This window comes from Berghia stephanieae, chromosome 9 (assembly GCF_034508935.2).
Source record: "Berghia stephanieae isolate SIO BIC M18660-M18661 chromosome 9, UCSD_Bste_1.3, whole genome shotgun sequence".
In the NCBI taxonomy this organism is placed as follows: domain Eukaryota; kingdom Metazoa; phylum Mollusca; class Gastropoda; order Nudibranchia; family Aeolidiidae; genus Berghia; species Berghia stephanieae.
In genome coordinates this window covers 33,632,886-33,645,385 of record NC_088368.1, presented here as the reverse complement: position 1 = coordinate 33,645,385, position 12,500 = coordinate 33,632,886, and the positions used below count along the sequence as shown (strand labels likewise).

Genomic DNA, 12,500 nt, shown 5'->3' with positions numbered 1-12,500 from the left:
ATGATGATGATGATGATGATGATGATGATGATGATGATGATGATGATGATGATGATGATGATGATGATGATGATGATGATGATGGTGATGATGATGATAGTGATGATGATGATGATGATGATGATGATGATACATACTATAGTATATTTATGTATTGATTCACTCATACACAACACACCATTCCTCTGATATATATATATATATATATATATATATATATATATATATATATATATATATATATACATATACGATTATATTCATTAGTCAATAAAATCAATAAAATCATTCACAGAAAACTGAAAGGAAATATATACTCTGTCTTCAAAGAGGCTTTAAAGGAGGACAGAGAATTAATTACGGTGATTGGCGTCCGATGAAAGCGAACGCCCGTCGTGTAAAATTCCATTTAGGAATCAAATGTAGAATACATTCGATCCCTCAACCTTCTAGGTGTGTTACAATTACATATTTTTATATCCCAGGCACAGGCTATTCACTAACCTATTCATAATAGCACAGACTTATTTTCGATCCCTCAACCTTTTAGGTGTGTTACAATGGGAGCGATCTATATTCATGTTAACGTCCAACCTAGTCATCGATCACATGATATGTTGCTGTACAACGATTGGACATTTCTCAATAAATGTAAACACGCTGCTGTGCTTAAGAAAGTTGTAAACACGCCCAGGAGTCACGCTGAGAAAAATGACCAATAATTGTGATGATGAATATTTCTCAAATTATTGTGAACACTTTTCACTATGTGGGTCATTTTGACCACATATTCCAATGTGACCAATGACTTCGAGCACATGGAAAGGTAAAAAACGATCGCTCCCATTACAGATCTTTGTATGCCATGCACAGGCTATTCACTAACCTGTTCATAATAGCACAGACTCGTTTGTGAATTATCAGTGTGTGGTGTTGACGATCTAATAACGTTAGCAAGGTACTGCATGTACACATTTATGATTAACGCTCTCCTAACCATAGAAAAATCGTCACATTCGTTACGACACAAACAACAAGTTTCTCGTTCTGATTCTCTTGTACATTACAAATTCTAAAGAAATGCTTTGATTACAGCTATAAATAATAAACACTGTGTTGTCGACATCATTTTCTTGTTGGAGTTAGAAAAGTCTATTTTTGTTTTCTGGTGGGTGTGGATTTTCGAGGGTTAAAACAAACCTGCTCTATATTTGAAATAGTCGTGATTGGTGTGGCAGACATTGAAATTATTACATTGTGTTGGTATTCATTTATTAGCTGGTAGCTAGGTGTATGTCCATAGCATGTTCTATTAAGGACGTAAAGTCTGGTGTCTCGGAGTTTTAGCGCTATATACGTTTTCAGCATTATTATCATTATTATAATATAACATAGGATTCAAAAGATTTGAACAAGTGTATATGAGAGGTGCCAAACAAAGCTAGAAAGAGAAATACAAAAAAAAACATTACCAAAAATCAGTAATCAGGTCTGAGGTTCGATCCCCAGTCGAGGTCGACTGATTTTTTTAAATGTTTTTTTTTTCTTGCATTTTTCTGTTTTGCTTTGTCTGGCACCTTTCACCTTTCATACACACAGGTTCAGATCTTTATCTGACACCGGTGCCTGCTCCTTAATTTCTTACTGTTATACAGGATTCTACTTAGTGATTGAGAGAAATTGTGATCTGAGTCCGCAACAAACTGTGTTTTAATTTTAATTCTTGAAATTAAAGTGCTAATTTTACATGAAGTACCTTTCTTTATATTGTTACTAGTGGAATGACATTCGCTTTCGGATCGGAAGGTCCTCGGTTAGAGCCTCGCTCGGCGCATAGTTGAGTTCTTGGAGAATGCTCTTTACGCGCATTCTCTCAACGTACTCAGGTACCTGGCCGTTAACAGCGTTATCTCTGTCCGAAAAAAAAAACTAACATCGCCTAACAGGCGTCATGTCCCGTCCTAAATGCTAAATGTTGCTGTTGGCCAGGGACCCCTTGTAAAGCGCTTTGATCACATTTAGTGGATATTGCGCAATATAAAAGCTCGATTTTATTTATTTCTTTATTTTATTATTTATATTTTTCTTCCAGTTAGTGAGTATTGCCCGATTATCCATTCGAATGATAGGAAATTTTCTCTCATTGATGTCTGATGACTTTGGGTTCTTGAATTGACAGGGGAAAAATACTACAAATAATTACTGGTAAGTGTTACATCAACCAAAATGTCACTGAACTTAACATCATTGTCACCACCACAATCACCAACATCATCATCATTTTCATTATCATCATTATCATCATTATCATCATCATCATCATCATCATCATCATCATCATTGTCATCATCATCATCATCATCATCATCATCATTATCATCATTGTCATCATCATTATCATCATCATCATTATCATCATCATCATCATCATCATCATCATCATCATCATTATCATTATCGCAGAAAATTGTTTATGTGTTTATGGGGTGTGACATCATGCTATTGAATCCTATTGGAGGGAGAGGTGTGTGGATACATTGTTTTTTTAAAAATCTATTTCATTTGGTCCAAGGGGGGATAACTTCTAAATTTTAGGAAATTTCTCTTCGTGATGGATTTTTTTTTATTTTCACACGAATGTATTTTTTTTCCAATTTCAGTAAATATTTCTCTTTAAACGCATAGGCTGTGGATGTAACAATGAAATCAGTCATCTTAACAAAACTGTTATCCACTTGTTCTGGGGGTCCCGATAGCTCAGTTGGTAAAGTACTCGCTTCACACTCACACGCAAGGGGACTGAGATCGATCCCGGTTGCAATCGAGATTTTTTCTGACCTCCCCCCCCCCCCCACCCCCTCTCCCCGCTTGTCCTGTCCACCCAGCATTGATTTGGTACACCGGTTCTGTTAGTCTGGAGGAATGTACTTTTCGATAGACTAGCGACCAATCATAAGGGTAGCAAGCAATTGCTATTGCCCGTTTCACACTATAGAAACCGGGATAAACTCTAGCTTCATGGACCTTAAGGCTGTGAAGGAATTTTTTTTAATCAGCTTAACCCTATTCCACTCCATGGGGTGGTTTTACACCCCAGCCCTATGTTTTTCACCAATAACTTTTTTATTTTTTGAGCTAGAAAGTTGAAATTTTATGTAATCGCTAATTGTTATATGATAATTATGACCACAAAGTATCAGTTATATCAGTATAATATATTTTGGGTTATATAGGTATGAAATGTCAGATACCCTATTCATATCCGATGGGGTGTAAAACCACCCCATGACAATAAAGAGGAAAAAATGGAACATTCCTATTTCAATCCTATGGGGTGGTTTTACACCCCATCCTACGTATAGAGAAAACATGAGCAACTAAATCAAATACCTATATAAACAAGCAATAAACAGACAAGGATTTCATTAACCTATTTGGATAGTATTATATACATGTATATATACAAAACACACATGAAATAGAAAAACAATAACACAATAAGTAAAACTGAGACCATAATGAGTTTTATTTTTAAAAACCAAGTGAATTTTATTGAAATTAAATTTTATCTTTGGAACAAGTGAAATATAACACTGTGGCAACTTTTATTTTATTTTAATTTTTGATATGTATGATATATTACACGCATATCAGTTATTTTTTTTAAAAACATGAAACATGAATTAAATTTATTTTTTCTCGTAACCAACTGGAAGAAGTGAGTTTCAAAATCAAAATTTAATAGGGTAGCAACAAAAATATCAAGTCAAATGTAATAACATAATAACTTTAAAAAGTCATTATAACTTATAACAGAATTAACTTTCATAACTTTGATAACAAAGCAAACTTACCAGTCAGAAAAGACTTTGAATGACGAGAATATATAGTGAAGAATGTAACATTGAGCAGCATGCCAATCCCCTCCCCCTCCCTTCCTTTGGTCTACCAGGGTCCAAAATATTTCTTTTTGTCTGTCTATCAGTTTGTCATCCTCTCTCAACTCTCTGCCTCCCATTATCTCTTGTTATCACTCTCAACAGGACTTGCATACGAGAAGTGAGTGCTCTTTACAAACAAATCTGCCACATGAACTGCATGAAGTTCTAAATTTCCGGTCCTTATTCCTTGGGCAGTCCCAGCATCTCCCCTGCTCTCCTTTTCGCTTGTTTGATGGTGTACCACTAGCAGTTTGTCTCATTTGTTCAGAATGGTTTGGTCTTGTGATTTTCCATACTTCACAAACATGCTGGATTGAGAGTTCTAACATAATGTTAGGCTTCCTCAGCTTTGCTAATCTGCGAGAAAGATGATCATGCAATAGGCATCTTGCCAAGTCCTCCTGAAACTATGCCCTTCTCTTTTCCTTTGCGAGAGCGCTTTGTGGAAAAATTTCCCTATAAATTATTTGAGATGAAATTCCTACCGTGTCCAACAGGTTGTAAAAAATCACCATTGGCCACCTTCGGCACTTTCTTTTGGTTGTCAGACTGTGACACATTTGGTCAAACGTATCAACTCCACCTTTTGTTTGATTATAGTATTTCACCATTTCATGTTTTCTTTTGGGCCGTCATCAACATTCTTAGAATTGGGCATTGAACTCAAAACAATTACATTTTTCTTGTGGTTTGATTTATGGCTTGATTTATGGCTGACTAAAGACAATTCAAAGGTGAAAGCAAAGCTTGATTCTGATTTTTTTCAAATCCTTGCCATGTTTAAATTTCTCAGGAAGAAAACGTTTGTCTCTACGAACTGTCCCAACTCCTGTCAATCCTTGCTTTCTGAGCCATAACAAAAGCTCTTTGTCCGTGAAAAAATTATCAAAAGTAATATTTCTACCACTTTTTCAATATGGCATAGCTAATTCCTTGACAGTTTCTCTTCCTAAATTTGTCCTCCTTTCTCCATATTTTCCAAGATAGGGAATTGATTTCAGTGGATAAGCAGTCTTAGAATCACATATCCAGAATATTTTCAATCCATACTTATCCGGTTTGCTGGGTAAATATTGAAGAAACTTGACTCTCCCCCTCCATGGGATTAATTGCTCATCCACTGTAAGGTTCATGTCTGGAGTATATATTTAGAAAGTTGATTGTTGATGGTATCAAAAAGGTCCCTGATTGGCGCAAAACATCTGAAATAGAAACAGGAACAGCAATTCACTTGATAGGCATTTATTTTTCTATCCATTGTATTAAAATTCAATTTCAGCAAAAGCAATATACCGGTACTTGACACCTAAGATACACCATTCCTCTTCGTTTCATCTGATTGTTGTCGTTACTTTAGACATAGGTCATTTCAGCAACAGTGCTACTTGACAACTGCTGTGCTGTCACAAAGATGAATATGGAATAGCATCCAGGCTGCATCATACCAAGACATCAAAATCGGTATTGTAGTAGATGGAACTCGGCGTCATGAGAACAGTGCTCTGGCTGGTCAGGCCTCATATCACTATAGGGTGACAGCATAAGATACAACTTAAGCTTGATAAAAGAAAAAAAAAATTACCAGATAAACTCTGTAAGCTTGGTACATTTGAATGACTTGAATATGGTACATTGGGATCATCAATGAGGGAAGATTCATAATTGAGATCAGCAAGGTCTTCGCGGCACACATCTGTAGAGAATGATGCAAATAAATGAAACATATGATACAGCAAAATGAAAGAACATGGTGGTCTGTTTGCATACTTATTATACCAGTACATGAATTTCTCAATATGTATTAGAATTGGATTTACCGACTGCATGTTCGTTGATTTAAATACATCTTTCCGGAATTGAATCCAGAGTAGACCCTATACTATAAGTGCTTTACGTGACCCTATATGCTCAAAATTGTACAGTAGATAAACTTCTCAAACCAAAGACAAACACACAGTTATTTTATCAGCTCCCTGCCAGACGTGGCATATTATAGGAAAAGTGATACGGCTGACTGGCCTGGTGTCTGTCAACGCTTACTGGCTAAGATTTGTGCTACACTGCATGTCTGAGTCTGACTTGCACAAATAATTGTTAAAGTAGTGAAGTATCTTTATGTGACCTATAGTAGTTGACAGAGAGGTTAACCCTAACAAAAAAAAAGCAAGAATAGATTCAGAAGGGACTTACCTGATGTAGAGTTGAAACTTCTTTCTAAGAGTGACGGATCTGAAAGATGAACTGGCTGGAGATCAATAAAGTCTGAACTGTTTTCATGTTGTTGAGGGCCCTTGAAATGTTTGAAAAACATTCCTATTTGCATCCGCCGCCATTTTCACTTCGTTTTGATTTTATTGTAATGAATGAATCAAATTAATATTCAAAACAAAATAGAACAATCTTAGGAACAGGGAGATAGGAACATCTGCTCTGTGTTGTAATTATTGTAACAGGAACATGTGACAAACAGGAAGGGGAAGGAATGAAAAAGTTGGATCAGAGTCAGAGTCATGGTGTGGAAAATGTAAAAAATAAAAATAGAACAAGCTGTGAAACAAAACTCTATTTTATTATCTCTATTCTTTGCACTAATTATGGTAAAAACTGGCGGCATGAATAATAATAATAATAATAATAATAATAATAATAATAATAATAATAATAATAATAATAATAATAATAATAATAATAATAATAATAAAAATAAAAGCAATAATAATAATAGTTCTTTTCATATTTTCCTATATTAACTTAGGGGTGCAAAACCACCCCATTGGATAAGAATAGGGTAAAAAGCTTTTTTCTTACCATTTGACAAGGGGTGTAAAACCACCCCAATGGAAAAGAATAGGGTAACTCACATTTTTTCTTATCATTGGAATAGGGGTGTAAATCCACCACATGGGGTATGAATAGGACTATGAAAATTGGGAGTGGAATAGGCTTAACTCTCTTGAGTTCACCCACCCCACGCCGCCCCCTGTCCAACCAGCAGTGAATGGGTAGCTGAGTCTGTTAGATTTGGCGGAAAGCCCTTTGCGATAGAATATCTTCCTATCCAAAGGATAGCAAGCAATTGCTATTGTCCGTTTCACATTATAGAATCCGAGATAAACTCTGGCTCTATGGACCCAATGGCTCTGAAGGACTACTTTTTTGTCTTATTAACTTTCAATGTATTAGAAATAAAGTCTGGAGTTTTGCATTAGGATTCAATAGTCTGATGTCACATCCGCCCAGAAACCAGCAGCTTGGTTCTAAACAAAGAACATCGGTAATTTTTTTTTCATGCTGGCTAGAACTTTTTCACATGTCATGTGATCAGAATGTATAAATGTCAAAACATGATCAGATTTATAAAGTTTTTCTCCTCTGGACACACTTTTATGCTCGTCGGAGAAGTATTTCATAAGGGCCATTGTATGTTCTGATAGTTTAGAACCAGTTACATTATGAGGGAAGTGACGTCACTGTTGAAGCCTATTTTAGTTGACTACATCAAATCAAACATGATATAATAATTGGATGTGAATGATGGCTCAAAACTCACAACAGATCAAGGAACTTGTGATGTATATTAACCCTCTCCTTACCGGCCAGTTTCAGAATTTTCCCCAAAACTTCAAATCCACCCAACACAGAAATATATTTTCCTTACTCAAACAGAAGATGAACAAGTACATTCTCTGCATGATATTGTTCAGCAAAATTAGCTCTACAATACAAGTATCAATTTTTTATGGGTTTAATCAACAATTTTTCTTCAAACTTTATAAGAAACAAGAATAATCAGATGAGAAAGTTGTTGGTTGCATCGTAACGAATGTGACGATTTTTCTGTAGTTGGTAAGGAGAGGGTTAAACAAATGAATTCAGGAGAGACCGAAACAAACCTGGAGGCGATTTCTTCCTAACATCGAATGACCACCTCAATGCAAATGAACTTAAATTAGACGAAGAACTAGAATGGGCTGCAATCAAAGTTAGAAACAGCGCCATTATTGTCGGGTCGTATTCTAGGTCTCCAACTATCACAATAGAAAGTAACAATTGAGTAGGAAAGTGCCAGGGGACAATAGAGAATAGATATTTCCCGGCGACGATGGGAGCTCGAGCGCTCAACCTTACTGATAGGACAACTCCGCTTGGCAGGAGAGAGCGAGACTCTACCGTATGAGCTATCCACCACGCCAAAAAAAAAAATGGTTTCTAACTCTATGTCTATCGTGAATTGTTGTATCACTAAGGGGTCCAGTGTTCGAGCCCCCATCCCCGCCCTGAAATTGTTTATTCTCTATTGTATTCTGGCATTTTCCTACCATTTCATTTCTTGTTATTTTCAACATAAGTGTCTGCTCAAACTCACTTTTCTGAATTACAATAGAAAATGTCAATACATTGGGGAAAATCACTATACGTAGATGAAATTTTAAGATTTCTTTTCGTGTACTATGTTTGTATGGCTTGTTGAAAACAAAAAAGTTATAACAAAACGGTACTTATATATCAGCCCACACTTGTACTTTGACTTCAAGTCATCTTCATCATCATCATCATCATCATCATCATCATCATCATCATCATCATCATCATCATCATCATCATCATCATCACCACCATCATCATAATTGGTGATTAGCGGATTCCACCATCCTTTATATACCCTTCTTCACTATTTTACTAAATTATGTGATGTTATTTACTGAAGCTCAAATCTCATCACGGATTCAAACAATAAAATGATTTTATCCTCAAATCTATTTTTAGCTAGATCCATAATTTCCCCTTTTTCTTGACATTGACAGATATATCTTCTCCCTCAAACGAAAATAAAAAAGATGTCCTTCGCTGGAACCTCACGTTGCATCTCCATATACAGACTATGGAAAAGAATGACAGATCAGCACTTACAAGTTAAACCACGATTTTGCACATCATCTACTAAAACAGGAACCCTCCTAGTGGATGGAACTGGTGAGGAGAACACAGCAGCATCAGCAACAGCCACATCAGCTAAGCCCTTTAAGGCCATTCCTGGTCCTCGTGGCGTCTACAACCTACCGTACATCGGATTTTTGTTCCATCTCAAACCTTTTGGCAATCATACAACCGGGACGGTGCATCATCTCTTTGATGAAATGATAGAACGATACGGCCCAATTTTTAAGATTCGGTTGGATCAACCCACAGTTGTGATTACCGATCCCAAAGATCTCGTCATTATGGTGCGGAACGAAGGCAAATATCCTCATAGGCCCAATTTTGATCTCCTAGATATATATTACAAACGAACTGGTGTAAGACCTAACTTTGCAGCAGGACAAGGTGCTGAGTGGTGGAGATTGAGAGCGCCTATACAGAAGATGCTGTTAAGACCAAAGCAGCTTTCCCAATATCTCCCTCAGATGAACAAAGTGGCGGACGATTTCATTCAAATGGTGATGAGTGGTTATTTGGAGAATCACACCGCCGAAGAGGCGTTCATGTTTTATATGGCTGAAAGTTCTGGGACTGCTTTTTTCAACAAAAGACTTGGTTTTTTGGACAAGGTTCAGTCTGAAGAATCGAAGAAAGTACAACAAGCTACTTTAGACATGTTTGAGTTGCTACTAAAAACCCTTGTAGGAAGTTCGATTGCCTTCAGATATTTTAGGAGTAAAGATTACAAAAGATTTGAATCAGCTATGCTTTATTTGAATGAAAGGTCTGCTGAGTATGTGAAAGAAGTTAAACAAAATGCTGAAAACGAGCAAAAGCTTGGTGATTCCAACTCAGATGATGCAAACATACTTCGGTCACTTCTCAGTAATATCTCAGAGGAGGATGTGGCGTTGTCTATGGAGGGCCTATTCTTTGCGTCTATCGACTCATCAGCATCTGGATTACAACTTGTTTTACACACGTTGGCCAAAAACCCAGACAAACAAGAAAAACTTCGTGGGGAAATACACAAAGTCCTAGGTAGAGTCAATAACGAAACCAACACTCCCGTCACACAAGAACATTTGGACAAAATGCCTTATTTAAAAGCGTGCGTAAAGGAAGTGTACAGATGCTATGGTCTCGTTCCATTCGGACCTATAAGAAAGTTGCCCGTGGATACCGTGCTAGGAGGTTACAACGTGCCCGCTGGAGTTCCAGTCTACAACTACAGTCCAAAGGCTTGCTTTGAGGAAACCATATTTGAAAACCCTTATAGTTACGAACCAGAACGCTGGCTTCGCCAAAGTAATCGGAAGAATTATGAGAATAATAATAATAATATCGTCGGGAGTGAAGCCAGTTGGGCTGTCCTTACTTTTGGAGTGGGGAATCGTATGTGTCCAGGTCGACGCCTCTTTGAGCAAGAGTTGTTCTTAGTTCTGACAAAATTGTTACAAAAGACAAGAGTAGGGCTAGAGCCTGAAAGCTTGAAATCAGAGTTTGAGTATCGTTTATTTCTCAAGCCTGTCAAACCACTCAAGTTTACGTTTACTCCACTGGAAGTGAATTCCAATACCTAGTGTTATGATTGTATATGTGTGTCAGTGCATGACATAACCAGTCGGAAGGTGAACATTTTCGATTTGCATTGTTTGCATTTTCTGAAAGAATTTGCTCCACAGATCATTTTAATCTTTATTTGAAGTAAATCGGGTGATTTTTTCATGAAGTTAAGTTCATATATATGGGAAATATACTTTTTCAACTTGACTAGCTGTAAAAAAAATATTTAAAAGTAAAATTAAGCTTTGATAATTCCCCAAAATTTACAAAAAACGGTTGATTTAATCATTTATGACAAGAACTCATTTTGGATAAAAATTGACCTTCTAACTAAACATTGCAACATCTCAGTTCAAACCTTTTCACCATCCGTCTGATTACGTCATTCACTGTGACAAATTTCTTGGTCTACCACTGGTCAAAGTGATGCTAAGCCGCTAGAATTATTGTGCGACTATGTGGTCTTGTGGTATGACACTCGCTTTCGGATCGGAAAGTCCTGGGTTCGAGCCTCGCTCGGCGCATAGTTTAGTCTCTGGAAAAGACTACTTACTCACATTCTCTAACCGTACTCAGGTGTAAAATAAGTATGTGGCCGTTACGTCAACAGCGTTGTCTCTGTCGGAAAAATGGTAATATCGCCTAACAGGCGTCATGTCTCGTTCTAAATGTTTCGTGTTGCTGTTGGCCAGGGATCCTTTGTAAAGCTTTGTGCACATATAGTGGATATTGTAATTGTAAGTCAAAATTAGAGGATGATTTAAGATCTGGGAATATCAAGAATATATGGAAGGGAATGAAAACGGTCGTCAACCATAACAACAATAAAAGGAAATCCAACTCATTGAGTGACGTTGTCGTCAATTAATTAAACAATTTTTACGCACGTTTTGAAGACGCTAATTTTTAAAATGAAATTAATAGAATTAGATCAATTTGACCACTTCCAGCAGAAATTTCACAAACAAGTCTCACAAATATCGCCCTTCTCAGGAAACCCTAGAGACCTAAACAACCGCATCACAACAACTGAAGTTAGAAATAGCATAAAGTGCCTAAACAATAACAGATCCCCAGGCGAAGATGAAATTCCCGCTGAATTGCTGAAATGCGGTACCCTCTCCCTGGATCTGAGCATTGCAAACATAATGAACAAAACATTCTCAACACACAAAGACTGGGACATAAACAGCGGTGTCCTAATTACAATACAAAAACCAGGAAAAACGAAAGGACCCGTAAACAACCTGCGCCCAATAACATTACTGAATACCATAAGAAAAACACTGTCAACTATTGTCCTCAACAGAATTAGACCGAAAATAGAAAATTATCTATCACATAGCCAAAGCGGGTTTCGCCAAGACCGAAGCACATCGGACGTTGTATGGACACATAAATGGTTGGCAGCAAAGGCACTCAAAGAAAACATATCCATAACAATAACCGGAATCGATATGTCCGCAGCCTTTGATACGATCGACAGAGGAAAACTTTTGGAGATATTAACAGACATAGTAGACGAAGACGAGCTCCGAATAATCCGATTTCTCCTCAGCAACACAAAGATACAACCAAGGATATACGGGGCCACAAAACAGACGCAGTTCGAAAGTAACATCGGGACCCCCCAAGGAGATAGTCTGAGCCCGATTCTGTTCACAATATACTTAGAACACGCTCTGAAAGAAGTTCGAAAAGTCATTCCAAAACCAACGACTCATATTGAGAATGCAATCCCAAGAGAAATCGCCTATGCAGATGATGTAGATTTTATTGGATCAACACCAGCAAATATAGACATCATACAAAATACCCTCATGAAATATAACCTCCAAGTCAATGCCAATAAAACCGAATTTACAACAATATCGAGGAACAAAGAGGAATGGAAAAGAACAAAGAAAGTCGGCTCACTAATTGGAGACACCGAGGATGTACAAAGAAGAAAACAGTTATCAAACGCCGCACTCAGTAAACTCACCAATGTATGGATTAGAGGTGACAAAATAAAGAGAAAAACCAAACTGAAACTGTACCGTGCTCTTGTAAAACCGGTACTTCTGTATAACT

At 37.0% G+C, this 12,500-nt stretch overlaps 2 protein-coding genes across 5 annotated transcripts in view; both read left to right on the top strand.

Annotated features, from left to right (window-relative positions):
* The window catches only part of LOC144980094 (uncharacterized), a 344,852-nt gene that overhangs the window by 103,673 nt on the left and 228,679 nt on the right, over window positions 1-12,500 (top strand). The gene's annotated exons all lie outside the window — the stretch shown is intronic.
* On the top strand, window positions 668-12,310 carry LOC144980091 (putative cytochrome P450 12a5, mitochondrial). Of its 3 annotated transcripts, none has more exons than XM_078927594.1 (3): window positions 756-826; window positions 2,093-2,205; window positions 8,747-10,480. In XM_078927594.1, exon 3 carries the CDS (start codon window positions 8,780-8,782, stop codon window positions 10,442-10,444), a length of 1,665 nt encoding a protein of 554 aa, XP_078783720.1. In that variant the 5' UTR covers window positions 756-826; window positions 2,093-2,205; window positions 8,747-8,779; the 3' UTR covers window positions 10,445-10,480. The 3 variants fall into 3 exon arrangements, with proteins under 3 accessions (XP_078783721.1, XP_078783720.1, XP_078783719.1); XM_078927593.1 differs by lacking the exon at window positions 756-826 and adding an exon at window positions 1,045-1,168; XM_078927595.1 differs by lacking the exon at window positions 2,093-2,205 and having other exon boundaries at window positions 668-826; window positions 8,747-12,310.

Excerpts from the sequence above, each read along its gene's own strand:
- LOC144980091 (XM_078927595.1), top strand. The coding sequence starts at position 8,780 with ATGTCCTTCGCTGGAACCTCACGTTGCATCTCCATATACAGACTATGG.